Genomic DNA, 27,853 nt, shown 5'->3' with positions numbered 1-27,853 from the left:
CTGTCTATAAAAAGGCGCGACTAAATGGCCGGAAGCCTCATTGGCTAAAACAGGATACGTCACCGTGTTCTTCCTCTTCTATCGCCGCCGTTGTGAGGAAAGGACTGTGGTAGACATGGTAACTAGAAAAATCATCTAACATCCGTCAAAATCTACACTGTAGACTCTTTTGTTCGCTGAGAACACTTAGATAAAGGGCTAACGGTGTCCTACCGCTCTGTATCTTGCGTCCAATTTTTAAGATTCTGTATATTTAGAAGGCATTGCGCACTCCAAAGCAAGCTAGCTACCTAAAAGCGCAAATAAGACGTTTTGCATGTGGCCTGCTAACTGTACAGTTTTCAGTTGTCTTGCGTGCACGTAGATGATTTCTTTGTGTCATATGTTTGTTTTTAGTCGTCCCACAAGACTTTCAGAATTAAGCGCTTTCTGGCTAAGAAGCAGAAGCAAAACAGGCCCATTCCTCAGTGGATCAGAATGAAGACCGGCAACAAGATCAGGTAAGGATTGTGTGTTTGCGTACGATGCTGTACAATGGCCGTTAATAACCGCAACGTACTTTTTTTTTTTAAGTGAACCTACTAGCTAAGGTAGTATAACCGCACTGTAGTAACAATGTAAATAGTGATTGCCGTTATTGATAGTTAAGACTCCCAAGAAACATGTTGACATGTTCAACTTTATTTATGTGCTTGATGAATCGTGTTGGGCTGTAGTGTTTTTAGGTATGTTCCACAATCCCATGCGATCGTCCATTTTGGGTAGCCATGCCTCCTTATCCTTGGGAACACATATGCCAGTCACTTGGACTCTTTTATGCGACTGTGTTTTTAGTGCATTCCAACAGTCTGTTGTGATGAAGGTATACACAGAAACTTAGAGTGGGCAGGCGAGTGCAGGCTATGTTGATTAAATTTCCTTCGATCTGTGATTTGGACCCATATAAACATAAAGAGACTGGATTACTGACACGCGAGCACTGCCCGTTGTGATTAAAATGATCTTGTCTACTACCTCATTTTCCACTCAAGCCCATTCTGTGAATTGAAGGGACTTCCAGAATTATTTCGTGAGGTGGGTGTTTACAATTCCCACAATAGCGACCGGAAGGTTGTGACAGCAAAAGTGATTAATTCACAAAGACTCCTGGAGTAGGGCAACTACCAACACGGGCACACACGATACATGTTCGACATGAAATCACTTTTCTGGTTAGATCATTTTAAATCAGCCTACCCATCTTAAAATGCAGCATAGACTGACATGTTTATTTGTGTCTGCGCTGCTCTCATCAGCTACTTGTAGGATGACTAGCAAGACCAACACAATCACACTACACTACTGGATAGTCACAGTTTTGTTTTTAAGGGTAGTCCACTGACAAAAATACTAACATTGAAGAAAAAAACAAACAGTGATCGTATTTCAGCAGAGAATATTTGACCTGTTACTAGGGTTGGTCACAGAAAATCGAGAATCGAGTGGAACCGGGACCATCATTCCGGTTCTCCCGGAATGTTCAGATTTTAGAATGTCAGTGCTAAGTTTCCTAGTTAGCCGTGTGGAAGAGCTACAAACGAAGCATGACCAATTTATTAAAAAAAAAAAAGTGTGTGCGTGCACGGCCCGCAGCCCCGGGCTCCTGCCACGAAGCTGCGTCGCAATAGCACCGAAGCTCGCCGGTACTCGAGCTGCCTGATCCTCTCGGTCAGCCCCTCCGCTTGCTTCGTGCCGGCCAGCAAGCCCGGGCCGCGGCGGCGACTCCGGGCGTGCGCCTGGCCCTTCCCATGGATCTCCACAGCGGTGATCCTGCCCGACTGGCTCATTCAGCCGACGCCTAGCTATAGAACTGCCGCGATGCAGCTCATGACCCAAAAGTCAGAATCGGCTAAGTACGTCTAATGGCAACATTGAGCCAACAAGTTCAACACCCAAATGCCCATATTCAGCTAATATTTATCTTATAGCATATACATAAATACTGTACATACAGATACATCAAGTTACATAGACTGCTTAGATTATATAGAATTTCCTTGCTTGCCCTTAAAATTCAGCATTGTCATATACTTTATGTTTCTTCTAAAGCAAGACAAGGGTAGCCAATCAATTGGTGTTCAGTAGCATGCTTTCAGTAACAGCTGTATTATTGTATTGTCTTGAACTTCCCAAAAATAAAGCTCTTGTAAAAAATAGTATTCAAAATACAAAAAGAATATCAAAATAAATATACTGGTTAAAAACAGCCCTTTTTTGTAATCCATGGCAAAGTTCACAAATAGTAAAAGTTCATGCAATTGAAGAACAGAGAGGTTCATGTGATTTGTCCAAAAATAACTTCTTTTTTTTTTAAGAATCGAGAATCGCTAGGAACCGGAATCGAATCAAAGAAACGGAATCAGAACCAGAATCGTCCAAATTCAAACTATTCCCAACCCTACCTGTGACAGTGATCCGAGCAAATTTGAACGTAGTTGGTGTTCGGGAGGTTAGCTCTGTTTATTACAGTCTGACTGATCAACCAAAAATGGGGTGGAATGTTAAACATCCATTTCTGGCTGAATTCCAGGGGTTGTATTTTGACAAGCTACTCCTCTGGAATTCGCATGAATAGAAACCACATTCTTAGGTGGGCTGCACTGCAAAAGTGTCACCTATTTCATATAATGAGTAAGTAAAGAGTCTGGGGGAAGCATGGTGTCAATCTTGGGTCATTTTGAGGATTTATTTGCCAATAGAAAAATAATCACTTGCTCTATTAACACAAAGTACAGGCCTTTGGCTCTTTGGTAGGACAAGCTTGTCGGTAATTGGAGGCAAAACATCAGATTTTAGCATTTTTTTCATTGGTTTTGTTAGGCACTCAAATGCAGAAGTCAGATGAGGATGGGTCGGCAAAATTGCATGGAGGCATTGATCATTTGCATAGTGCAATGGTAGATGACTACATGTTGCATTAAAGCAGGTCTGCAATTGCAGCACTTGATGTCTGTGAAGTGCTGTCATTAACCCTGCTGAGATCATTATTGTTCAGCCTCGGAGCTCATCGTCCTCTTCATCACTGTGAGGATGAAGAGGACTCTCTGGCGCCGAAACAGTTAGCTAGTCAGTCATTCTTGTAGCAAGTTTTACTCAACGAGGATAATCCTACTTAGTAGTCATTTTGTATTTACTGCATTGTTGAATGATTGGATTGTTTTCTTGTGGATTATGCGAGCCAGCAAGTGTATTGTGCCCAAACACAAGACACTGTCTCACATTTTTGTGATTAGTAATTTTGAATCTGCAACAGCTGAACTATGACAAATTGTGGGAATATTTGTGTCATTTTGTGGTGACAATGCTGGAATTTGAATGGTTTCCCTAAATGCCTGTTGTTCAGTAGCCAAGCTACATGCAGTATCTATGGATAAAGTAATGCTGGTTTATGTCTTGACCATTCTACAGGTACAACTCCAAGAGGAGACACTGGAGGAGGACTAAGCTGGGCTTGTAAACATGACATTCAAACAGAATCCATCCTCCTCCATTCCATCGAAGGACCCCCAGCTGCCAGGAAGGAGAGGCTCAATGTCGGGTGGAGCCGCAGCTGTTTTACACACTCTGGTTCTACGTTCATGTTTGAAAATAAAAGATTTGTGATCAAACAAATGCTTTATTTACATTATCACGTGTTGACTTCATTTTGGTTTATTCAGCACAGCATGAATCACACTTTGCAATTACATTAAGAGGAAAATGTGATATTCCTTACGGTTACTTTAAATGTTTCACAGGGAGGAGTAAAGCAAAAAATCAAAAGCAGTCTTGGGGTTTTTCCGATCTGCCCACACCACAAATGCTTGTGTTTGTAGCTCATGTTTGCTTGCCTCTGCCGAATAGAAGTCTGCCATTCAAGATGGAAAAATAAGCTACACTAGCAAGAGTGCTGTTTAACTTGTCAAATATTGTAATTGGAACAAGCAAAGGTTCAAAGCACTTTCAAGGGAGTGAATGCACAGTTGCGACAAAAAATGTCAGCGTCCATTGGCACGAAATGAGAAGAACCTTCTCAAGGAGCCAAACCTCCAACTGCCTCCTCGCCTGCTGCGGTCAAATGAGTCCACCTCGTCCGCCAAAGCCTCCGCGTCCTCTCCCGGCGCTACCGTCACGTCGCTGCTGCTGTTGTTACAATTCTTATTGGCATTGCGTTCCCCTCTGCAGGCGTGCTCGTCATCCCACGTCCCGAGCAGCTCCTTCATCTCCCGGGGGGCGTCCGGCCGCAGGTATTGCCAGGCCCGCCTGCCGCCATAGTCCATAACATCCACGTCAGCACCGAACGCGCCCACCAGAAGCTTGACGACCGCATAGTGGCCGTGCATGCTAGCGACGTGCAACGGGGTGAGGCCGCCGCTCCCCCGCACGTCCACGCTCACCGGCCGCCCTCCGGCTTTCTCGGCTCGGTGGAGCAGCTTGAGCAGCGTTTCGTCTCGGCCGCTTTTGGCCAGCCAGTGGAGAACCGAGTAGCCACTGATGAAGTCCCGCCTAGTGAGCAGCAGCGGCTCCTCGGATACGAACTCCAGGAGTGTGTCGCAATTGCCCTCGGCTGCTGACAGCATCCACGCGTGCTCCATGGGGTACAGAGCCCACCCCAACCCGCCTTGGGACAACTCTTTGGTGGATTTCTTGTGCTGGGCAGGTGTGTCTGCGTCTGAGTCGTCTTGCCGCCTCTGCAGCAGCAGCCGCGACCTCCGCTGCTGAGCACCGGGCATGAGCGACGTGCCATACCGGGAGAGTCGCTCCACAACGGGGCCTTGTGTCGAATCTCGGCCGCGGTGGGCGTCAGGAGTGGCATCCTGCCCAATCGAGCAGTCCTCATCCATGGTACTGCTGTTCCGGAAATTTTGGACGACAGCCCGACGGAATGAAATGTCAAACTTGAACGAGTTCTCTTCCCACAAAATCGCGCATATACCCTTCCACTGTGTTCTTCATTTTAGATAGCTCACGTCTCCATTTTGAATTCTAAAAGCAGTTAATTTACTCGTGCAGGTCGTTGACGTGACTCACCTGTCCGACTTTCATTTTGGCTGCTTACGCAGGTTTGAAAGCATCAAAGCATTTCGACGGATTCATTTCTATTCCAAATTTAAACACCAGGTTAAAAACAAAAATACACTTAAGCGACTAGTTACTGCTTAGACTTTTTCTACTTCCTCAGAGGAACTGAGCCAAAGTTCATGGTAATCTCAAAGCGGGAGTATGTCACGTGACCACTGATGGATTGCAAAACGAGGAAACGAATCTTTTATTTTATTTCACCACTTTAAGGTTACACAAAGATAATCAGCAACGATTTAAAACATTCCAACTAAAAGAAACTATGAATAGTAGAAAGCTGCATTTGAACATGTCAGTCAGTGTCAGGCTCAGGGGGAATCTCAATGGTCAGCTCGTCAATCGTTTTGAGGAATGAGTCCAACTCAGTGCAGCCATCTGAAAGAAATTAATCCGTTACATCACACAAAGTAGCTGTGGATTAAGCCACTTCACATCTTTATTTAAAAAAAAAAAACATCCTAAGATCATGATACAGTGGAAGTTCTTAAGTGAACTAGAAGTTCTCTACGTTTATCAATATATGATACTTATTACCTGAGAGGTCTGGCATTCTCACAGGTGCCAGGCTTGGTAGCGGAGGTATGTAATCATACTGGTCTTCTGCCGAGAGGGGTGTTTGGGGGAAATCCAAACTACCAAAGGGAGTGAAATCCTCAATGCTGTATTCCTCAAACTCTGAATTTGGGGGAAAACTGTGTGAATGCAAATACGCTCCTCTGTTTTTATACAGTCTTTAAAAAGACAGTTACCCATTGGATCATAGGGGAACATCTCCTCAATCTCTGGATAGTCCTCTTTCTTCTGAGCTGCATGTTTGACTTCCTGTTGGGCGCAACACCACAATACTTCAAACATGTACTTGGAATAAAACTAAGGTTGCAAAATAGCACAAATCTGAGTCGTAAACATTTGATGGGCATTTACAAAATTGAAGGTTCACTCTTAATGGGGAACTTACTGTTGCTGGGATACATATTTGAAGGGGAATACAATTAAATCTTTTCAATATGCTCCTATTCCAGCATTAGTCTAAACTTTGCATTCAGGTTTGTATTCCGTTGGTGAAATAATTACATTCATCTGCCCTTTTCATTCAAAGGGCCATTTTGACATTCTACTGCCCTCTGCTGTCAACTGAAATTGACTCAAGCTCCCTCTGCTTGCATTGTTAACCTAGGTGATCAAACCCAGAAAACAGGTCAGACATGGTATTTGCAATGTGGGCCCGTGGACAGCATTTCAGATGACAGCAGGTAGCAGTGCTGCATAAAACGTCAGCCTTCTTGGATGCTGAAAACATGCCAATTCATCTGCTTAATTATCCCACAAATGCATCAGAATATTGTGCTTAGACTTGTAGGTGCTCAGAACACCAACTTTACATCCACTATCAGAATAATCCTCACTAAAACAACCACATTCCATGCAAGATAAGTTGTATGAGTGCCCTTAGTTTTTCCAGTTGGGAACCATCACTTCATTTCATTTGAGCTTTGTGTGGAGTCAAATTGCGTTAGCGGTTAAGGCATTGTAAAGCCCTTGCGTGTGCGATAGAAGAGCTCTCCATTTTGCATGGCCGTCAGCTTCCGACTCCCCCCAAAATATTTATATTTGAATGATACCATCCCAGGGTTGGAACTGAGCCCTATCACAAATAGTGAAAATCCAAGATTTAGGGCAGGCTCCCCTTAAAGGTTTAATTGGCTATAAATGCCACATGAGGATAGTGGCAAAGCAGTTCTCGTCCAAAAGGAAACTCCAACTAACTTCAGTTCCTTGGCACCAACATGTCATGAGGATGGCCTACTACTACTTGAAGATTTTTCCTGGACATTGGCATAAAATGAGGTTTAATTTTAAATTTAAAAGGAGTTTTATTCCCACCGTTTGCAGTCTACACATTTGTCGGTAAGAGAGAAATATTAATGACTTCTCCAAAGATGAGTGCACCGGGATGCTGAAATTGTAATCCTGCGATCACAAGCATGATGTCATTCGCATTGGCTGCCGCAGCTGAAATTTGGATACGAGTAACTATTTTCTAAACTGCAGTTAATTTGCCTGTTGGCGCGTAATGAGACTTCATATTTCTGTATACATCTCCTATTTAGTCCTCCATTTTAAAATTGCTGGCTCCTTTCCCTCTCCATATCTCCTCCAGAACACATTCTTCACAGAGCCGATGTCAAATGGCTCCATGTTGAGCGGGAAGCGCCTTCTGGTTATAGCAATAGACAAACTATATTCTCTGCTTAAAAAGGGAATAACACTGGACGTCCAGTTCGGTAAAGTGAAGGGGATTCTTGTACATTTTAGTTTGAAAAGAATGATTGTTTTGTGGATCTTGTGTACAGCACTTTGTTACAGCTGTGCTTCTTTGATTAAATGAGCCTATGATTAAATGAGCAAATGAAGCTCTTCAATCCACTTCGACATTGTTCCTTGGCACCATAATAGATCGAAAAAAAGTCAGATGTTCTCGACGAGACATTTGTCAGGTTGAAGCGCTTTTTGTAGTAATGTGTTGGTTGTGGACGAAACCGCTCTTTGAAGTGAATCGACGAGAGCCGCCTCCTTCCTCATACTTCAGTTCAAAGAGACCGCACATGATTGTCAATTTGTCTGACAGCATGGAGGCAAAGTGGCAGCAGCACACAGGAGTGAGAGGGAACCAAGAGAAACAACACGAACATGCTCATAAAGAGTTAAGAAAATAAGGGACAGCAGGAAAATTAGTTATGCCTGGGCAGTGGGCACATTTATCGACAACACAAAAAAGGCAGGATGTAGGGTGTGCAAGGGAAAAAAAAATATGTCAATGAAGGTGCCAGTGTCCAATTCAACTGTTACTGCTGGAGACCATGCATTGCAGCAATGTCAGTCCCTCCTGAGAGACTATTCTCCAAAAAAGGGTAAGATAATTTTTGACAGAAGAATCTGGATCAGTTGCTCAAAGCAGAGGCACTTCGTGTTTCTCCATTTCCAATCTTAATTATACACAAGTTATCTGGGTGCTGTTTATTTATTTATCTAACATATTTTATGTTTGAGTGATTGTGTCGTTTCACTTTAAAATAATTTAGCCGAATAAAAGATGACATCTTAAATTATTAAAAGTCGAATAGAAAATTTGTTTTATGTAGCTCTATGTAGAGCAAACAAAGGAATGATTTGAAAATAATTGTGCTTTTTTTTCAAAAACAGTATACACATGATTTGTTTCCCCTTTTCCTTTTTTTTTTTAGAACATAACCAACCTGAATTTTCTCCGTTTTCTTCCTCTGATTATTGACAACAGGAGTTGACAACTGCGCATTGAACACCCCGAAAGCCTTCCGACCAGTACGCAGAGGAGTTCTCATGGTTTTGGCACTCAGTGGAGTCTTCGATGAGATCTCTGTAAAGATAACATGTTAAATTAAAGATCCCTTGGCCGAGATACACCTAAACATAATTAAAGCTAAAGTTTCCTACCTGGTACGAAAGCAAGACTTTGATTTTCACGCTGTGTAGTGATGTGAGCCATTGTATCTGGAAGAACCGGGCAGACGTTAACATTCACGGCGAGAGTTCCATTAATTAGCAGTAAGCACGCGTTTGAAGTGGTCCGTTTGGACAATGCTTTCTACATTGCCGTTTAACATGCTCAGTCAACAATGTCACAAACGTTTGGTGACAAAACGAAAAATAAAACAAACTCGAGATGTTGACGGCAACGTTACCGTAGTAGTCGTGCTGGCTCTGGTCTCTGGATTGTTAGGGGCTCCAAGTCCGACCTCGCAAAAGCAAAGCTGTTTTGATTAGAAAATGAAACGGATCGCGGCTCCTCTTAAAATTCGCTGCCCTGACGCTATTGGTCGACATTGCAAAAACGGATATGAGTAGGCGTGAACAAAAAAGACGCTTCCGGTGACAATTTTTGCTCTTTTCCCACCAAATTAAAGGTCAATTATATGTTAATGCCATTTTTAAAAATTATGTTAAGTTATTGTCACGGTATTATGACAAATTAATCATAATAACATTGGCTTAATAAATACAAATTATTAATATTTTGCAAAAATGATAATTTAATATAGTTTCCTCTTTACTTAACGTATACAACGTGTACCATTACACCATTAGTGTACAAGCGATATAGGTAGACATAAACATGAAATTAAATAGTGTCTTAATTAGTGAATAATAATAATAACAATAATAATAATAATAATAATAATAATAATAATAATAATAATAATATGTTTTTATTGGTATTTTGGCACTGCTCACACAAAAAAGCAATAAAAGATGTGTGTATGTGAGGTTTTTTTGCTTTATGGATTGATCAATCCACTCGTGATGTTCATTCACTGAGGTTCACTGCCAGTCGGTGTGGACGAATCCATTAAAGCTGCTCGTAGGGGAGTTCAGTGAGTAGTGTTCGGTCAAGTTAGTTGTTCATGATGAAGTAAAAACGTATAATCGATCTGTCATAACATAATGCAACATTTAATTGATAACTGAACCAGAATTTAGGGTGCTACCTAATGTGATAAGTAAAATAACACGTGCTAAATGTTTTTTTAGCAGTGGTATATGCCGAAGGAGAGGGCGAGCTTTCGGTGTAACCTCAGCTCTTCAGCTTCCCCCGCTCAACTCGGAGATCTTGCTCGGCTAACGGCTATCACCAATGGCGTCCACGGAGATAGCGAGGCAAGCGGTGAGTAGCCCGTTTTAATTAACCCACATTAATAGGACTTATTTCCCTCTGATCTTACAAAAACATGCATCATTGGAAATATTGTCATTTTGAATTAAGTGGGTGTGCTAGTCAGCCGCCTCCCTCCTTTGTGTTTATCTTCATTTTATCGGCAAAATGTCCTGTTGAGATTATGCTAATCTAGAATTGTCAATGCGAATTTTAGGGCTTCGTTATCAGTACCAATAATGCTATCGTTGCACAATTATCTTTTGCCCGCGCGTGTGGGTTCGACACTATTGTTGGTCAAAATGCACAAGTGCCGTGTAAATTGTCCATTTTAACCAATGGGAATCTGCGTAAATGATAACATAAAAAAGAAGCGCCGTGGTAAAGAGGCCATTCATTTTAAACGCCCGCATTTCAGAGATGCTACGACGCTCATTTCCGTTATGTTATCTCATGCAAGTCAATTCAACTTTCAATCGGGCGTTGTCATGCGTGTGTAAGCGGAAAAAAATTGCTTGGTATTTAACCCTGAAAATTGCACAAAAAAGGTCCTGTGTCTAATGTTACTCCACATATTTTACTGTGGCTGCTTTGCAAAAAAAGGCAGACAATGTGCCCAGAATAGCACGTTTCTCTCAGTTTGACATCCCATTCTGCGGCTGGCTGGTGTGTGGAACTTGGCTGTGGGTGTCTTGAAAGGCAGGAAGGGTTTTTGGAATGTTGCATTTCCAACCAGGGGTGTATGTAGTCGTCTGGGGGCCAAGGCAAACCGACGTCATGTCCCTCTCCTCATCCCTTTACTGATTGTTTTGAATATTAATCTTTAGTATTAAAAAGTGTGAATTTGACAACATTCCCTGAGCTAGATTCATTACTTAAAAATCCTTCTTAAAGATTCTTATCAAACAAATGAATAATTTCAAATATTTTGCAGTAATTGATAAAAAACATCAATCAACATTTTTAATTCTCACATCTTGATGACAAGGGTCACTCGTGTCATTCTTCGTATCCACTGCAACATCCACAGCTGACACTGAAAGCAGTGCTACTGCAACTGGCAAAGGTGTCTGGCAGCTGTCAGTTTTGCACATTCAATGCCACATTGAAAAAGGTTGAAACCTTTGTTAGTTTTTATTGAAAAATTTTTATTTTTATTTTGCCTACTCTATTTCCTTTTCCTCACAACCCAGCAACAGGTCTGTTTTACTGTGCTAACCTTTTCCTGAATTAAGTCTCAACATGCTCAGTATGAAGATGGAATAGTCCATTGAATGAAAAGAGAACACAGACGGAAAGATCCCTTTTGAGGCTGTAATGGATGCCAAGTGGGCAGCATTTAACACATGATATGATGCTGATTCTAATTTTATGAGATGTTTTAGGACCCCTGAAAATCTCAGGTGCCCAGGCAATTGCCCTGCTTCCAACTGAAATACTTTCAAGGATGTTTACATCCAGCAGCTGTTTCAATCCAGTTTCAGTCCTCTCAATAATCAATTGTCTTTTTCACCAATTGTCCTCCCCTCCTTGGAATGTTTTTGCTGTCAAAGCTGTGACCGCATAGCCTAGCAGCACTTGTGTTATGTTAGGATTCTTAGGACGCGTAATGGCTGCTCCCTTTGCCTTATAATCTAAATTCTTTGCGATTTTTTTTTTTTTTTTCCCATGTCGTAGGCTGCAGGAAAACTCATTTTAACCACCGCTACAATCCGCACACCCACACATGTTTCAACTGGGATTTTTACACTTGCTTCAGAAAGACACTGCACACAATGTAGTACAATGCTTGCTGACTTGTTTATCAGCTTTGGCATCGCATTCATTCAATTACAATTATTGGCTGCAACATTAGTCACATCAGACAATCGAAGGCTGATTTTACAGTGCAGGTCCAACTGCCCAATTTCTGATTTAATGTATGTATGTAGAATATTTCCATGTACTACATAACATACATTACACATAAGGTACAAATTACACAAGCCCCATGTAACTTCACAAGTATCAACAGCAGGCAGTGAAAACCCGCAATCAAACAATAATGTATGACCAATCACAGCTCACCTGTTTTCTGAAGCTGAGCCATGATTGGTCGTCATCTGAACCGTGATGTCATTTTCAGTCGACAGAAGTGACAAAATGGCTGCCTCCTGTGATGGCTAAAACCAGTGCATTGTGCTGCTTAATCTAAATTCTACAAACGCAATATTAATCAGAATGCCGTATTTAAACTAGTGGGCCTGCATAGAACATATTATGGAAAAAATATGTTTAGGTTGACTTCCCCTTTAAAGTGTGAACCTTGTTGAATTGAACAATAATGTGCACACTTGCTCTGTGGTTTCCTTGTGTGGGTAGAAAATTGAGAGTCCAGGAAACAGGAAGTCAGCAGCGGAAATATGTAACAGACACTAACAATTATTAATCAAGTGTGATAGAAAGGATGTCAATCTTTTGTAGGATGGTGTTCGCCTAACATGTTTTTGTCGTTTGTTGTGTGTAGGGAGAAGGTGCCCGCGCCGTACCTCTTGCTGGCCATGTTGGCTTTGATAGCATGCCAGACCAGCTGGTCAACAAATCTGTCAATCATGGATTTTGTTTCAACATCCTCTGCGTCGGTGAGTATGTGGTATGTGACAACAGATCGGAAAATCAGCATTATGGCTGCTATTTGAACAGCGTGGACTGTGGCGTCTGTGGACTAGGGCTGCGCTGCATGTTCAGCTCAGGCCTCCTTTCAAGTTTGCAGTTGATCAACAGCTAAAGCTAGCCAATGGCCTCCATCTGATGGAATGAGGGATAGCGGGGGAGAGGGAGAAAGAGAGGGGAAGAGCCAGGGAGAAGGAAAGAAAGAGAGAGAGAGAGAGAGAGAGAGAGAGAGAGACGCACAGTCACACGCGAAAAATCCATTTCTGTGTCATGAGGAAGACACAGCCGTGTGTCATCAAGCCATAGAAATATAGTATGTAAGGCAAAGTTTCTCAACTTTTATTGAGCCAAGGCACATATTTCACATCAGAAAAAAATCTCACGGACACCACTTGACAAAATGATTCACAGTAACTACGAGGCTATAGAGGGTCTGCCTTCTGTCATCTATAGTGGAAGAAAATGTGCAGGGATGACTGAACAACTTTTATGTTTTGAGATGGTCCGGTCCAAGTTGGGCTCGGAAGCATCGTTCCCTGTGTGCCGATATCATTGCTTGCACTAAAGCTACGTAATTGTCAAGGCACATGTGCATAGAAAAATTAGTACGAAGCAATACACACATTGATGCAGTTAACATCACACACACACACACGTGAATAAGCACTTTTGTTTTAGCATATTATTTAGCGTTAAAGCACAGTTGCAGTACAATGTGAATTTAATATTTTTTGGGGCGGGGGGATTTATTGCTGACTTTGTTAATGTTGATGACTGTCAGTAAGTTGTAATTAAAAAAACTGCGTTTTCCACATCCCTTTGATTGATATTTAGCTTTTTCTTTAAAATGCTTCGTTTTTTCACTGAACCCATAGTAATATTGTTATCGTATTGTTATCTAGATATATGGCATGAAGATCAAGATACGGAAATTTGTCCATTGTCCATCCATCCATTTGCCCACAGCCCAAGTGTGGACTGTGAATTTATTTTTATGTGCTTGTTGACATTAAGAACTAACATTTTTAGTGTGGACGTGTAGTCGCAGTGCTGCACAAACATTTAGAGTTATATTCTGAGCTTCGCATAAGGTCAAGCACTGTTAAATGTCCTTCTGCTTTTAGTTAACAATGGATGACTGTCTGTGGCGAGGGAGTCAAACAACAGTGGCTGGTTTGTGTCGATTCCGCACACAAGTTCCTGAACTCATCACTGAGTGTTTCCTCTGGAAATCTGTTATTGTTTAATTCTCTTAATCAATGCAGCACAAGGAGATTCCTTTCATTTCTGTCTTTTATGGCATCCTTGCTTCGGCTTTTGTTTGCTGTAAAAAGTACCGGTAGTTATTTGTTTTGCTATTATCAAGTTTTTTTGTGTCGATCACAAAAAAAGCTGTTTGTGGCAGCAAAATGACATATGCAGTGGTGAATTTATCCAACTGTTCATCAATTTTCTGTGGCTCTTGTCCTTATTTGGGTTGCGGGTACTGTAGACTATCCAAGCTGGCTTTAGACAAGAGGCTGGTGCACACTCTTTACTGATCGCGAGTCAATCACAAGAGACAAGACAAAACCCCATTCACGCTCACGTTCACATTTATGGTAAATTGGTCTTAAATGAACCTAATATGCAGGTTCATTTAAGACTAATTTTCCATAGATGTGAACGTGGTTCTAATATATTTTGGAATTTGTTCGGAAAACAGACTCTCAAGGACGCGTCTTAAAAAAATTCACAACAACAGATTATAGTAAATATAAGGTGAGTTTAAAAAAAAACATACAGTATATCTGCCTAAAAAGTTGCACTTTAAGGTGGTGATGTAGCATTGCAAAAGAGGAAGCCAAAATATTTAATGACCCCCCCCCATGCAGATTTTTTTCTAGCAATGGCTATTAATATATAAATGTAAAAAAAATGACTCGGAGTAGCAGTTTAAAACGTTTTGGGGAGAATGGCGAAATAACTTACAAAAGTGGGCCAACGTAAAGTAGATGGCAGGTCAGGCTGTGAAGAATTAAAAATAGACAGAGCTTGCTAACTGAGTCATCTGACTGCCTCCGAGACAAATGAACATCAGAGTACATCAGCGAACAAGCCGCTCGCTATCTCTGTGCTTCTCTTTGCGTTTGGATGCATATTGTGTTTGCATCTTAAATATTACTTTAAAAAATATATCTATTGTAATTACATCCTCAAATAGAAACCTCCACTGAAATAAATAGACACTAGATGTGTCGTTCCGAATTGTAATAAAAAAAGAGATACGCTAAATCTTTAAGTGTGTTGACCTCCACCAAGGCTTGGCAATGGATCGCCACCAAATTGTACAAAATCAGAGATACAGGTACAACCTCCTTTATATGCTTAAACTTGTCTATGTTAGTTAATTATTAAAAATGGAAAAAGAAATCCAGAAACACCGCCAAGATGTTGAAGATTTTTAATTATCCCGCGCATGCACACCTGAAGACAGCCATTTGTGGAAATTTGTGAAGTTTTTATTGCGGAAAATTGTTAGCAAACAAGCAAACGGCCTTGCAAACATCTCTTTGGGGGAGCTCATAAAGCTCTTTTATACTGCCTGTTGAAGATGGAATTTTCCGCCTTTTTTTTAATTCTCCCTGTTCTGTAAAAAAAAATAATAAAAATGTGTAATTGGGGCTAAAAATGTCTTCTGTTATAGCTTTGCTGCTGTGTGCCTGTGTTTATACATATTCTCATCATCCTGTTGTCTAGGTGAGACAGGTCTGGGCAAGTCCACCCTGATGGACACGCTGTTCAACACCAAATTCGAGGGCGAGCCCACCCAGCACAACCAGCCCGGGGTGACGCTCAAGTCCAATACCTACGAACTGCAGGAGAGCAACGTGCGCCTCAAACTCACCGTCGTCAACACGGTGGGCTTTGGAGACCAGATTAACAAAGAAGACAGGTGTGTTCCGTGCACATGTGATGAAACAGGACTGGGTCTTGCACAAAGAGACCAAGCTACTATGCTCTGAAGAGCGCAAACCCTCAAATAATTGTTCATATGTTTATACACATAATAAATGTTTGGAAGTGCAGGCAAATTTGTAGTTGCAAAGTAGACTACACAAGCTACACAAGTGGCTGCATCTGGAGAGAAGAAGAAACATACTCACTGTACTTTTGACTGTGCACAAGATGCATTTAAGGACAAACGGCAAAACACGACATCTCGGATGCAAACTAAAAAACACATTGTTGTCAGTTGTCAGTAAAAATCTGCAAATTCGCAAATGCTGAGCTGCAACTATTCAGGGGTTGACTGTACGCTCTGCATCCAGAAACCATCTTTGTTTCCCTGCCAGCTACAAGTCCATTGTGGAATTCATCGATACCCAGTTTGAAGCATATCTCCAAGAGGAGCTGAAGATAAAACGCACGCTACACAGCTACCACGACACCCGCATCCACGCATGCCTCTACTTCATTGCTCCCACTGGCCACTCGCTCAAATCCCTGGATTTGGTGACCATGAAGAAGCTTGACAGCAAGGTGAGTGCCACGTTCATCGAGGTCGCTTGAATTCATGTTTAGAAGGAGAATGTGGTTAGTTGATGTGACCGATATTTTCGTAATGGTTTCCAAATTCACCCGAATTCCATTTCACTTAGTGTGTAGTGCCTTAAGCGAGGACTGATGCAATTATTGGATTCTTTGAGGGGAATTCAACCCAAACATATTCTTTTTCAATAATATGTTCTATGCAAGCCCACTAGTTGAAACAAGGCATTCTGATAAATATTGCGTTTGTGGAATAAGAGTTGATCCGTTGAATCATTTTTATCCGTCTCTGGGGCGGCCATTTTGTCACTTCCGTTGACTGAAAATGACATCACAACTGCTCAGGGCTCAGGTAACGACCAATCACGGCTGACATCTTTTCTGAAGCTGAGCAGTGATTGGTCGTTACCCGAGCCCTGAGCAGCTGTGATGTCATTTTCGGTCAACAGAATTGACAAAATGGCCGCCCCCTGAGATGGCTACAAAGGGGTGGATTTTGCTGCTTAACTCATATTCCACAAACGCAATATTAATCAGAATGCCGTGTTTCAACTAGTGGGCCTGCGTAGAACATATTCTTGAAAAAAATATGTTTGGGTTGATTTCACTTCAAGTAAGAAGTGTATCTTCATCACAGCAGCAGAATCAATAAAAAGTAGTAGAAATTTCATTTCCCTCCAACTGCACATGACAGGTGCTAAAAGTGAATTAAGGTCAATGTAACTAACGTTAATTGTATAGAACGTATCTAATAATAATGTAATAAAAATAATTAAAACTTTTGTTATTGTTTAATTATTAAAAATAATAAAAAATAATTAATCCTTTTTTTTTTCAACAGAAAAAAATATGTTTAGCAGAAAAATCTGCAATATGGTGGGACCGCATATAAGGTGAACCACAAGCTAGCAGGGCATTACTGCATTGTTGTTTGAATCCTTTGTTTTATGGTACTACTGTAAGTGTGATAAGACAAATATACTTTGTGTACAGTAGAATTTGTGTGTCAATGCTTATCTTTCATGTTGAACATGGCTGCAAGGAGGGTAGCACATCACGGTTCACCAACGTTTAGAGAGCCCTTCTGCCTGCGTGCAGATCATTCCAAGTGACGCATCAGTGTCACTCATCTGAGAAATGTAGTCAACTCTGTGACTGCTGCCTATTTTTTTGGGACATGCTTTCCTCTGGGGGCTCGTTTGCATGGACCCCCACGAGCCATCCGACCGTTTGCCAGAGCAGCTGTGTCCTGCGACAAACACTCACAGCGATGAGGAACTGCCTTGGTCTTTTACAAAATTTAACCTCTGAACAGTATGGGTGCAAAAGACATGTTTTTACATCACCCACTGTTGTGTTTGACTGTTGACTCAACATCAGGCCAATTTGGTATCACTTGCTTCCATTTTAAAGATGTTATGGTTTCTTATAGATTCAATGTAATGTAATACTAGCAAGGCACGTTTTTACTCAAGCGAGAAAAAAAATCAGCTGTATTTGGCTGAAATCCTCAATGTTGTCCCGTCTAACAGTGTTATAATAGCTACTGTGGTCTTCTCTCAACCCCAAGGTCAACATCATCCCAATCGTTGCCAAGTCCGACGCCATCTCCAAGAGCGAGCTGGCCAAGTTCAAGATCAAAATCACCAGTGAGCTGGTCAGCAACGGCGTGCAGATCTACCAGTTCCCGACCGACGACGACTCAGTCGCCGAGATCAACTCCACCATGAACGTAAGTCGCACGGGATACAGTTTAGAATGTGGAGCGTCTGTTACCACTCAAGCTGTCAGTGAGCCACCCCGTGCGTCGTTGTCACTGTAGATTGTCAGGCAGCTCAGAGCTGACACTTTGGGAAAATGGTCTCATCTTTCTCACACATTAGTCAAAAACACTTAGAAGAACAGCTGATTTCACTTCTCATTACGTCTGTAAAGGCTAAGGTGGTATGCGTGTGCAAGGAGGAACGCAATCAGTTCGGGGAGTAGGTCTAGATGAGGACAATATTTTCCTCCCAGGCCATTTCTACACAAAGAGGTATTTTTAAAAAACACGTTATGGTGTGTTTTTTAGGTCACTGAAAACAAACTTTGTGGAAAGCACCGTCCTTGAGGGGAAGACTTCCCAAGAGTCTTTTCAACATTTAAGTGCAGATGAGGAAAACATGATTTAAAAAAAAACAAAACAAAAAAAAACATCTGTCCTGCTTTTTATGATACCTCACTGTTATCTTATTACAATTGTACATCCATCCATCCATCCATTATCTATACATTCTTCTTGTTTATTGTTTGGCTAACTTAATATTGAACCCCGATATTTACGATGAACGTCACTTTTACATCCGGTGGCCTCTTACACATGGTGCGCTTACCCAATGACTTGAGATGGGCATATGCCCCAGCGAAATAGTGTGTGCACTTTCACACAGCAACGTGGTATCCCGTCACTACTGTATGTCAGCGACAGAATCTGGTGTAAGGTGTAAACTATTTGTTGGACAGTGACAGATTAAAAACAGTATTGTTTTAGCCATTCATTTCATAACAGGTCTCTTTCACCCTGAGATGTCAAAGAATTACTACTTCAGAGCCAGAAGAGCAGATCCAGCATTTACCCACCTGTTCCTGTTTCACAGAGCCCAGCAAAACAGCATACGTTATAGCTCTGACACTGCCTTAGAAGGCTCAAAGGGAAAATTGCCATGTTGGATGCGTCCCTCCATTCTTCAGAATAGTGACACAGAAAAAATGCGTAAAAGCGACATCTTTAAAGGGGGAGACATCCCAATAAAATTCTGTAGAATAATAATGTCTATGCAGCCCCACTAGTCTAAACACGGCATTCTGATTGACATTGTGTTTGCGGAATATGAGTTAAGTAGTAAAAGCCACCCGTTTTTTCCATCTCAGGGGGCGGCCATTTTGTGACTTGCCGTCAACTGAAAATGATATCACAGTTACTCAGGTAACGACCAATCATGGCGCAGCTTCAGAAAAGAGGTGAGTTGTGATTGGTCATTACCTGAGCCCTGAGCAACTTTGACGTCATTTTCGATTGACAGAAAGTGGCAAAATGGCCGCCCCCCGAGATGGCTGAAAACCAATGTCATGTTTAGACTAGCGGAGGCGCATAGAACATATTATTGTAAAGAACATTTTGGGGTTGACTTCTTCTTTAATGGGCAGCGCGAAAGGGGCTCTTGAGCCAGAATTGTTATTTTGTCTTTTCCAGGTAGTCCTGTACACCTTGCATGCGCTGGTTGTTATAAGTGTCTGTTGATGTTTTTTTCATGTGGTGTAGCTGGATGAGTATGTGTGAAAAAAAAAATTAAAACCACCAGTGTACACGTGGACATAGCCTCAAAGCACACTTATCTGTTTATATAGTCATCTGTGTTTGGGTTATTCACCGTTCTCTTGGGATAAGGAAGTTGGCAGTGGGCCAACGCTCATTTGAGTCTCATTCAACTCCACAGAGCCATTTGCCCTTTGCCGTGGTGGGCAGCACGGAGGAGGTGAAGATCGGGAACAAGATGGTGAAGGCCCGCCAGTATCCCTGGGGCACGGTGCAGGGTAAGGCAGCCTCACTTCCTGTCTCGCCGGAAATGGCAGCGTGCTCCCTGCCATCCGTCCGCGCCGCCCTTTTCATCCTACGGCTTGTACAAGCTCATTCAGCATGTTAAGCTGTTACAGCACATGACACTAATGGACTTTCAATTGATTTTAATTGACTTGTTGGGCCTTCCATAACAATGAGTTGCAAGCACTGAGCGGCCACACTAGTTTATTTGCCCCTTTGGAACATGTGAAATTTCAGGCAAAGTTCAAGTTTCAAGCATTAATTTGGAGGTCTTCCTTCTTTATAAACCATCCACCCCCTTCAGCAGCCTGACAGAGTTGACGTATCAACTCAAAAAAAGTCAAAACACAACCTATTTACAGCCAATAAAGACGCCATGTGTAAAGAACTCACTTAACATTATTATGTCAATTAAACACAACCTGTCCCCCCTTTTAAATGTCCTAATTATTTCACCAGGTTTGCCTTGTTTAAGACATTTTTTTACATGAACCTCCAGGGTAAATAATGCTTCATTTCCTGCACTGATTGCCTAAAGAGGTGTAAAAATGCTTTTAAAAGTCATGAACCTATTCCTCTCCTTTCTTACCCTACAGTGTGATAAAAAAATTAACAGATTGTATGGTTGAATGTTTCTAGCCAGAGGCTTTTTGTGACGTTGGGTCATGGGTTTTGCATGCACATGTACTCGCATGGTTTCACACACTAGCTCAGTAGAGAGAGGTAGAATTTGATACGGTCTCTTTCTTGCTTCTCCTGCATCTGTACAGTTGTTAATGCTCTACTTATTCGGCACGTCTCCCACAGTGGAGAACGAGAATCACTGTGACTTTGTCAAACTGCGAGAAATGCTGATCCGGGTGAACATGGAGGACCTGCGGGAGCAGACGCATACGCGCCACTATGAGCTCTACCGCCGCTGCAAGTTGGAGGAGATGGGCTTCAAGGACACCGACCCTGACAGCAAGCCCTTCAGGTGCCACACTCTAGGATCATTTCTATTATTTTTTTTCCCTCCATCTTGAGTCAAGCCCTTCATCATCAACTCTCATCTCTTTTTCTCCGGTGCTAGCCTGCAGGAGACATACGAAGCAAAGAGAAACGAGTTCATGGGCGAGCTGCAAAAGAAGGAAGAAGAAATGCGCCAAATGTTCGTCCAGAGGGTCAAAGAGAAGGAGGCGGAGCTCAAGGAAGCAGAGAAAGAGGTTGGCATCGCTAACCCGCTGCTACCGTTATTTCACAGGGCTCATCTCACAGTTTTATTGTCCTTTTATGACACACAATTCCTTCATCGCTGCCCCATATAGCTACACGAGAAATTTGACCGCTTGAAGAAACTGCACCAGGATGAAAAGAAGAAGCTGGAGGACAAGAAGAAGTCCCTGGACGACGAGCTCAACACATTCAAACAGAAAAAGACTGCCACCGAGCTCTTGCAGAATCAAGCCCAGCAGGCCGGGGGCTCCACTACGCTCAAGCGGGACAAAGAGAAGAAGAAGTAAGTGTCTCCATTCTAACAGCACAACTTGAAACATGTGTTGTAATTCAACTTCTAGGTGTTCAATAGGGTTGAGGTCAGGGCTTGATGCTGCCTCGTACACGGAAAAAGAAAAGCCTTTCCCCAAACATTGTAAACAGTAGGGCAAATAGTGTGAAGTGTTCAGACTCAGGGGGCAGTTGAAGAGTCCAACCGATACCCAACTGATAAATTAATTGATTCACAAGTGTGTCTCAATACACGTGTCCATGTAGTCTCTCGATGTTGTAAGTGGATGTCCAATTTACTAGGGTTTAATTTTAATGAGCCCCTCTTATGTCACCAAGTCCTCAGTGTGCCTTCTTTGTCTCTGCTCATTAACAAGAAGCCTGTTATTTGTTCTATTTTAATCCACACTCTGGATTTTTCAGAGCGCCAAATGCTTTCTGAAGCTTTCATGTTAAGAGGACATTTATTCCCAAATCAGCAGAAACCTGACTTGCTCTGAATACCTCGCCACAATAAATGTTGCTTATGTCCCAACACACATCATAAACTTAACGACGCCCCCTTGATTTGTGCAAGCAGATACTGGTTGTCAGCTCAATGTTTCCATTTAACCCCCTTATGTGTGGTTCATTACAACATGTTTTTTGTTATGCTTGCTTAGAAGCGCTCATTTGAACCAGATGAACTCAAGTATCATGTTTGTCTTATCATTGACGCTGTTTTGAATGCTGTGTGCGTTAGCAAAGGAAGAAAACACTTGCACTGAGAACACATCTTTTTGCTGCTTTTAACCTCATAGACCTCTTTCTAAACATCAGCAAGAATATTCATCTTCCATAACACTGCTGTTAATCCTAAAATTCCCACTACCACCAATTTCAACATTTTCTATTTGTACAGTGATGCCTCTTAAGTTGAATACATCTGATGTCATACAAGGAATGGGCTTAACAATCCATTAATTGTCAAGAATTGGTCAATTGTTTGGAATTGAGTAATCAAGTCCTGATGCAGTTAGCGACAAAACTGTTGAAACCAGCAGAGGCTCAGCCTCAACTGGTTTGCTCTGCTAATGCGCATCAAATGAAAGAAAGAGTTCTGAACAATCAGAGAGAGATTTTATATGTAGAAATACAGAGAAGATAATAAATATTACATAAAACATTAATTTTTTTCTATTATAATAATAAATATTATTATAATATTTATTGCCGGCGCGGCGGTCGACTGGTTAGCACGTCCGCCTCACAGTTCAGAGGTCGTGGGTTCGATCCCGGCCTCGGCCTCCCTGTGTGGAGTTTGCATGTTCTCCCCGTGCCTGCGTGGGTTTTCTCCGGGTACTCCGGTTTCCTCCCACATTCCAAAAACATTCATGGTAAGTTGATGGGACACTCTAAATTGCCCCTACGTGTGAGTGTGGATGTTTGTTTGTCTCTGTGTGCAGTGCGATTGGCTGGCAAACAATTCAGGGTGTCCCCCGCCTACTGAAGACAGCTGGGATAGGCTCCAGCACATCTGCGACCCTTGTGAGGATAAGCCGTATCGATAATGGATGGATAATATTTATTATCTGTATTTCTATATATAAAATCTCTTTCTGATTGTTCAGGACTCTTTCTTTCATTTGAAAATATTATTATAATATTTATTATCACAATATAATACTGTATATTGTCGCTGTCCTGTGAAAAACACTTATGTCCAATTTTGGGGGAAAAAAATCACATTAATGCGATGTCTGTAATGCAGAAACACCATTCACGTAAAAATAAGAAAATTGAAAATAATGGACATACCGGTAAGTGTTTTTCATAGGGCAGCGACGATATATTATTATATAATATAAGAATTATATGATAATGATAATAGATACAGTACAGGCTATTTTCTTGCAGTCAATTAAGAAAATGTATTCACAAATTTTCAGTCTTTCAGTCTTTTGTCTTTTAGTGCCTTTTTATGACACAAATTCCAAAAAGACTGACTTTAACAAGGAATGGTAATAGAAGAAGGATGAGAGGGAAAGACGAACTTTGAAATACAAAATTCTACAATTGTTGAATTCAGAATTCAACCCAGAATTTTCAGAGAAAGATGCCGCTAATGGCACAACAAAATGTCGAGCTTGAATGTATCATGTTACGCAACACAGAAAATCTGTTATTGCTTTAATATTAACAGTGGTTCAATTATTTTTACACTCGTATAAGGATGTCAAAATGGTTCTTAAATATTCTACAGCTGCCGTAGGTCATATGATGCAGACAATTTGACCCTGCAACTGATTTTGCATCCACTTTCCATCGTGCTTTATCCTCATTAGGATCATGGGTAAGCTGGATCCTATCCCAGCTGACTTGGGCAAGAGCAGGTACAACCCAGGACTAGTCGGCAGTCAGTCACATAGCCCAACAACCATTTATACTCACATTCACAATATGGACAATTTAGATTCTTCAATTAACCTAACACACATTTTTGAAATGTTGGAGAAAGCCGGAGTGGGTCTGAGAATCGATTAACCACCACAATTTCTCCATGCTGCCACGGTTTATTCCAACATCTGTTATTCCCTATCTGAAGAAATGATTCTAAATCCCCAAAAATGATTGCCCCGAAATGGATTGCATTCAACGGTAGAGGTTTTACTGTACGTACAATTTGTGTTCTGGTACATCACTTCCAATAGGTCACAGTTATTGAGTGCTGCTTGTAGTGTGGATGTCAAAATATAAGTGCATGTATCACCCATGTCGCATCCATCATATTTTCCGGTTAACTGCTCCTACACTTGATGCATGCTGCTTTAGGCACTCTGTTCTGGTAAGACCTGACCCATCATGCCACAATTTAATCAAACACCAACTCGCCACAACAGCCCTCCATGTAAATTGACCGTGTTTATCGCTCACGCTCTAGCTTCTAAATCAGCCACTTCATCATTTGGTCGCAACATCTGTCGTCCTCGGATTCACAAAAGTCTCCTTTTTGTGGAGAAGCCGTTCTCTTGCCCGCCCCTGCCTTTCACACAAAGAGCCCTTCAAAAGGGTCATGCCAGAACAGCGAGCAGCCTCAGGGCCCGGCCATGTTTGTAGGGCTGTTTTGTTTAGGGACAACAGCAGGGATCGCAAATGTCCCCATATCGGGACTATTAAAGCTTATCTTATCATATTCCCTTTTCAACATCCTGCCTTGGTGAAGCGGGATTTTCTGCCATGACAGCGACCAAAACAAAATTACTGAGCATACTGGCCATATTTTTATTACACTTGGGTGTCTTTTCCTCCCCAAATTGTACCGGCTCGTTGAATAGAAACAAGCACAGGGCTGCTACTTACAACAAATACTGTACATTCAATGTAATGTGAGTTGCTTTCGTCATCATTTGTTTTTATTTGCTTGTATGCCGATCCGTCAAAATAATGCTCTATGTGAAAGTAGTCCGTGGTGCAAAACGGTTGGGGACCTCTGCTGCATGCAGCTCTCAAGGAACACACAAAACAGGTCCAAAATTAGATCTCACGCTTCAGATCTCCGGTGATTGCCAGCTGGCCATTAATGATGATGTCACAGATGTTACGTGTTTATGCAGCAAAGCAGTAACGGTCCTTCTCTCTTATTTCCAGAGAAGGATTCCTGTAGAAAAGTTCTCCCTTGTGGCCACCCTGCTGTGAATGATCGTCCCTTACAGTGAACCCCTCCCCAATGTCCCCCCCCCCGCCCCGAAAATGCCCTCAATCCTGGGCGTTGCTCAGTTGGACTCCTTTTTAAACACACCACTCTAATTATGTTTCTTTTTAATTTTTTTTGTATACAAGATACATTCCACACTTCTTTATTTTTCTAGTGACTTTCTTGCATGGCGTGTGGAGTGTGCTTTTTATTTTCCATATTAACACACAACATGACCGTGGTGTAATGGGCAGAAATGTAACAAAGCTCAAGCGAAACACACCTCAGATGTCGCCTGAAAAGAACAAACACAGTTAAAGCTTCATATTTAAACACAAGAGTTCCGAAATTAGTGACTTTGTTATGTTTTAGTGTTTGGGTGCGGGGGGGAAATAATGGTAAGTACATTGTGATAGTACCGGTAGTTGAAAAGTGACATTTCAATTATAATCAAGGTGTATGGTAGGAATAAATACTGTAAAAAGGCTTTACTTTCTTTAATTACATACCGCATATTATTTTTAGGGCCACTCCGAAACTAAAAAAATGTAAAATTAAAGAGAGGGGATTTTGTAGGCTTTGCAAATATTCCTAATGTTGCAAGAGAAAACAAATGGTTGTTTAACAAGAAAGACAAGAGAAAATGCATATAATGAGGGGGAAAAAAATCACGGTTCTCAGACAATAAAGTGGTAATTTTACAAGAATACAAGTTGCAATATAACAAGAAAATAGTAGAGATTTTACTGATTTTTCTCACTGGCTGAAAAATAATAGATATAATTAAGCAGTTTCCTTGTTCTTTAAGATTGTCATGTTCTGTTCATCTCTTGTTTTCCAGTGTTACTTGACTCTAGTCTAACCTAAACCACCAAAGGCCGGCCTTGGAGAAAGTAAAAAGTTAATGTTCAAAGCCTGCTTGGTGACAAAAGGCAACTAGCGGGTGAGCTATTAAAGCTTCTAAACATCAAATTAGACTTTGATGCTGTCTTCGCATTAGCCAGAGTTCAGTGCCAAAATGTGCCATAAGAGACTAGACGTACGTAGTAATAATCTCAGACACATACACAATGAGTGTTTTGCTTGGACTTATGTCTTTTCCACTTCTCCCCATACCTCATTGACTGTCATGTGTTTTATGCATATTTTTGTATTAGCTGTCATATTTGCACTTTTTGTTTTTTTATACACAAATGTGATGAAATATGTATGTAAGTTGTCAGTGCAATTGTTACTCTTTTTTTGTTTATGTTTCTGCGTATTTTTATAATGGCACATTTTAGAAGTCAGTGGTCACGTTTGTGCTGGTTTTAGTTTTTGGAGTTATTTGTCTACAGAGGAAATAAAGGCAGTTCTCACCAAGATGTTAGGACAGAATCTTGTTCATGATTTGTATATTATCATTTACAGTTGATTTCTCTCAAGAGCAGAGACCTTGGCCTTCCATGTTCCTCAGTTTACTGGTTTGTGTGTATTTCCTTTGCAGTTCTCCCTGGCTCTGCACTGAGTAGGTTCCCAGCTTTAAGGGACCTTCCTCAAATGCCACCAGTTTTGTGGGACCCTGTCCTTATTTCTTTTATTTTTCCCCTTCTTTTGAATACAATGGACGCCCCAAACCCCCGCCCCCCCCCCCCCCCCCCCCACTGTTCTTTTAATTCCCTCTTTGCCACCACTTGTACTCTAACTTCTTCCACTTAAACTGAGATGATGATTTGCATGCTTCACATTATTTTTTTTTTGATCATTTAGGAATAGCAAAACATTGAAATGTATTCACTCACTGATGTCATTTTCTGTCACGTTTTGAATTTTAATGCATTCTAACCAAACTCTTTCCCTGATACCAGATGCCATTTTTGCTTCTCTAACATCTACATCTTTCTTTGTCTTTCTCTTTGTAGCTTCTTTTAATGTGTCTTGACCATCTGAAGAGGGGGCGATGGCAGCTTCAGCAACAACTAAGCACCCTTTACCTCTTCTGTTGCCCCTGCTGCTGTATTGATCTTTTTTTTCCCTCCTTCTTCTTCTCTCCCTTTACATCATCTCCTTTTTGTCAAACATGGGCTTATTGTGGACTCGCATGGTATCTCTGACCCACCTTGTGACACTCTGAACCTGGGGTGGGGGACCTACAGTGCCTGTTGAGGAATTGGAGTTAAAAAGATCCAACCATTTACCCCCTAAAATGCTCACAACAAATATTTAAGAAGTAATGTAAAAGGTTCCCCATTTCTGATCTTGAACATGGGCTGGCAGGGCAGATTGGACAGTTAAAATCCACTCGTCAATGTTAAATGAAAGGCCTCTGCAAATCATGGAAGTATAGGGACCTGCTAACTAAAACATGACCTAAAAGGATTGGTGTACATTGTAATTAAAAAAAAATCACCAAATTGAACTCATCACTATGCCAAAGCAATATAAAAATATTAGCACTTCTTTTGATGGTTCCGATGTTTACATCCCACTGATGAATACCATGGAGGTCACATGAAAAGGCCTTTTTGATACATGCTTTAATATTCACCAGCCTTCCGTATTCAATATTTCGCATGCATTTATAAAACAATTTCTTTACCTGCTTGACCTGCTTGTTTTCAGTGCCCTAAATAACTCTTTTCCCATTTCCTCCAAATGGTGCAAATGATATGAATTTGTTAAATCCTATAATTTCAGCTCCTTTATGTTGCCAAATATTGCTATAAAATGGAGTTCAAGTGAATCCAGGTGGGAGTATTAAAAAAACAAAACAAAGAATACCCATGCATTTATATAATTTATAAGGATATATTTTGTGTATTGAAGTGCATTGAAGACTTGTTGTTTATGATCTATGCTCTTGGGTGCCGGTGCGAAGTAACATTTTTGGTGTCAGAAGAAACATTTTTCTAGTATTCCCTCATCATATTGTCAGAAACCCTTGACCAATAATTCAATATCTTGCCTAAGTTTAATTCCATTCATGTACATTTTCAATAAAAAAAAAAAAGAACCAGAAATGTTACGTTTTTGTCATTATTGTTTAACAAAATTTACTTGCTTATGACTGAATGTCCTATTCTGTTAAAATGTTAGTTTGATTTTGGCATTAAAAATAAAATTAGAAAAAAAGAAAGCATTGTTTACTCTAGTGCTAGTACTG

General features: G+C 41.2%; 4 protein-coding genes and 1 non-coding gene across 9 annotated transcripts; 3 read left to right on the top strand and 2 right to left on the bottom strand.

The window, feature by feature from the left end:
* The first annotated feature begins 17 nt into the window (after positions 1 to 17).
* rpl39 (ribosomal protein L39) lies at positions 18 to 3,667 on the top strand. Its single transcript, XM_086017754.1, has 3 exons — positions 18 to 118; positions 397 to 500; positions 3,448 to 3,667. The coding sequence occupies exons 1-3, from the start codon at positions 116 to 118 to the stop codon at positions 3,494 to 3,496; spliced, it is 156 nt and encodes a 51-aa protein (XP_085873880.1). The 5' UTR covers positions 18 to 115; the 3' UTR covers positions 3,497 to 3,667.
* On the top strand, positions 2,959 to 3,100 carry LOC147151736 (small nucleolar RNA SNORA69). The gene has a single exon (XR_015085875.1). It is a non-coding gene; the product is annotated as a small nucleolar RNA SNORA69 (small nucleolar RNA).
* On the bottom strand, positions 3,636 to 5,189 carry sowahd (sosondowah ankyrin repeat domain family d). 2 transcript variants are annotated; one of them, XM_086017749.1, is made up of 2 exons: positions 5,050 to 5,189; positions 3,636 to 4,869 (listed from the first exon to the last, which is right to left on the bottom strand). In XM_086017749.1, the coding sequence occupies exon 2, from the start codon at positions 4,860 to 4,862 to the stop codon at positions 4,017 to 4,019; it is 846 nt and encodes a 281-aa protein (XP_085873875.1). In that variant the 5' UTR covers positions 4,863 to 4,869; positions 5,050 to 5,189; the 3' UTR covers positions 3,636 to 4,016. The 2 variants fall into 2 exon arrangements, with proteins under 2 accessions (XP_085873875.1, XP_085873876.1); XM_086017750.1 differs by having other exon boundaries at positions 3,636 to 4,866.
* Positions 5,190 to 5,263: 74 nt separating this feature from the next.
* On the bottom strand, positions 5,264 to 8,979 carry pttg1 (PTTG1 regulator of sister chromatid separation, securin). 2 transcript variants are annotated; one of them, XM_086017751.1, is made up of 6 exons: positions 8,823 to 8,979; positions 8,575 to 8,631; positions 8,358 to 8,497; positions 5,850 to 5,922; positions 5,635 to 5,775; positions 5,264 to 5,475 (listed from the first exon to the last, which is right to left on the bottom strand). In XM_086017751.1, exons 2-6 carry the CDS (start codon positions 8,624 to 8,626, stop codon positions 5,393 to 5,395), a joined length of 489 nt encoding a protein of 162 aa, XP_085873877.1. In that variant the 5' UTR covers positions 8,627 to 8,631; positions 8,823 to 8,979; the 3' UTR covers positions 5,264 to 5,392. The 2 variants fall into 2 exon arrangements, with proteins under 2 accessions (XP_085873877.1, XP_085873878.1); XM_086017752.1 differs by lacking the exon at positions 8,575 to 8,631.
* Positions 8,980 to 9,547: 568 nt separating this feature from the next.
* septin6 (septin 6) lies at positions 9,548 to 27,710 on the top strand. 3 transcript variants are annotated; one of them, XM_086017745.1, is made up of 10 exons: positions 9,548 to 9,802; positions 12,297 to 12,411; positions 15,182 to 15,377; positions 15,778 to 15,964; positions 17,544 to 17,705; positions 19,450 to 19,546; positions 20,361 to 20,529; positions 20,626 to 20,758; positions 20,861 to 21,051; positions 26,198 to 26,323. In XM_086017745.1, the coding sequence occupies exons 1-10, from the start codon at positions 9,773 to 9,775 to the stop codon at positions 26,220 to 26,222; spliced, it is 1,305 nt and encodes a 434-aa protein (XP_085873871.1). In that variant the 5' UTR covers positions 9,548 to 9,772; the 3' UTR covers positions 26,223 to 26,323. The 3 variants fall into 3 exon arrangements, with proteins under 3 accessions (XP_085873871.1, XP_085873872.1, XP_085873873.1); XM_086017746.1 differs by lacking the exon at positions 26,198 to 26,323 and adding an exon at positions 24,666 to 26,080 and having other exon boundaries at positions 9,550 to 9,802; XM_086017747.1 differs by lacking the exon at positions 26,198 to 26,323 and adding an exon at positions 26,613 to 27,710 and having other exon boundaries at positions 9,551 to 9,802.
* Positions 27,711 to 27,853: the final 143 nt, after the last annotated feature.

The sequence above is a fragment of the Filicampus tigris genome, chromosome 2, assembly GCF_054856515.1.
Source record: "Filicampus tigris isolate MCC_2025a chromosome 2, RoL_Ftig_1.0, whole genome shotgun sequence".
Taxonomy (NCBI): Eukaryota; Metazoa; Chordata; class Actinopteri; order Syngnathiformes; family Syngnathidae; genus Filicampus; species Filicampus tigris.
The sequence above is the reverse complement of the archived record's forward strand: the minus strand, read 5'-3'. Positions and strand labels throughout refer to the sequence as shown.

Excerpts from the sequence above, each read along its gene's own strand:
- rpl39 (XM_086017754.1), top strand. Across the intron at positions 501-3,447 it reads AAGACCGGCAACAAGATCAG|GTACAACTCCAAGAGGAGAC; the intron begins GTAAGGATTGTG and ends ACCATTCTACAG.
- sowahd (XM_086017749.1), bottom strand. The coding sequence starts at position 4,862 with ATGGATGAGGACTGCTCGATTGGGCAGGATGCCACTCCTGACGCCCAC.
- pttg1 (XM_086017751.1), bottom strand. The coding sequence starts at position 8,626 with ATGGCTCACATCACTACACAGCGTGAAAATCAAAGTCTTGCTTTCGTA. Across the intron at positions 5,776-5,849 it reads GTTCCCCTATGATCCAATGG|AGTTTGAGGAATACAGCATT; the intron begins GTAACTGTCTTT and ends CCCCAAATTCAG. Across the intron at positions 5,476-5,634 it reads GAGAATGCCAGACCTCTCAG|ATGGCTGCACTGAGTTGGAC; the intron begins GTAATAAGTATC and ends AATTTCTTTCAG.
- septin6 (XM_086017745.1), top strand. The coding sequence starts at position 9,773 with ATGGCGTCCACGGAGATAGCGAGGCAAGCG. Across the intron at positions 15,965-17,543 it reads TGAAGAAGCTTGACAGCAAG|GTCAACATCATCCCAATCGT; the intron begins GTGAGTGCCACG and ends CTCAACCCCAAG. Across the intron at positions 20,530-20,625 it reads CCTGACAGCAAGCCCTTCAG|CCTGCAGGAGACATACGAAG; the intron begins GTGCCACACTCT and ends CTCCGGTGCTAG.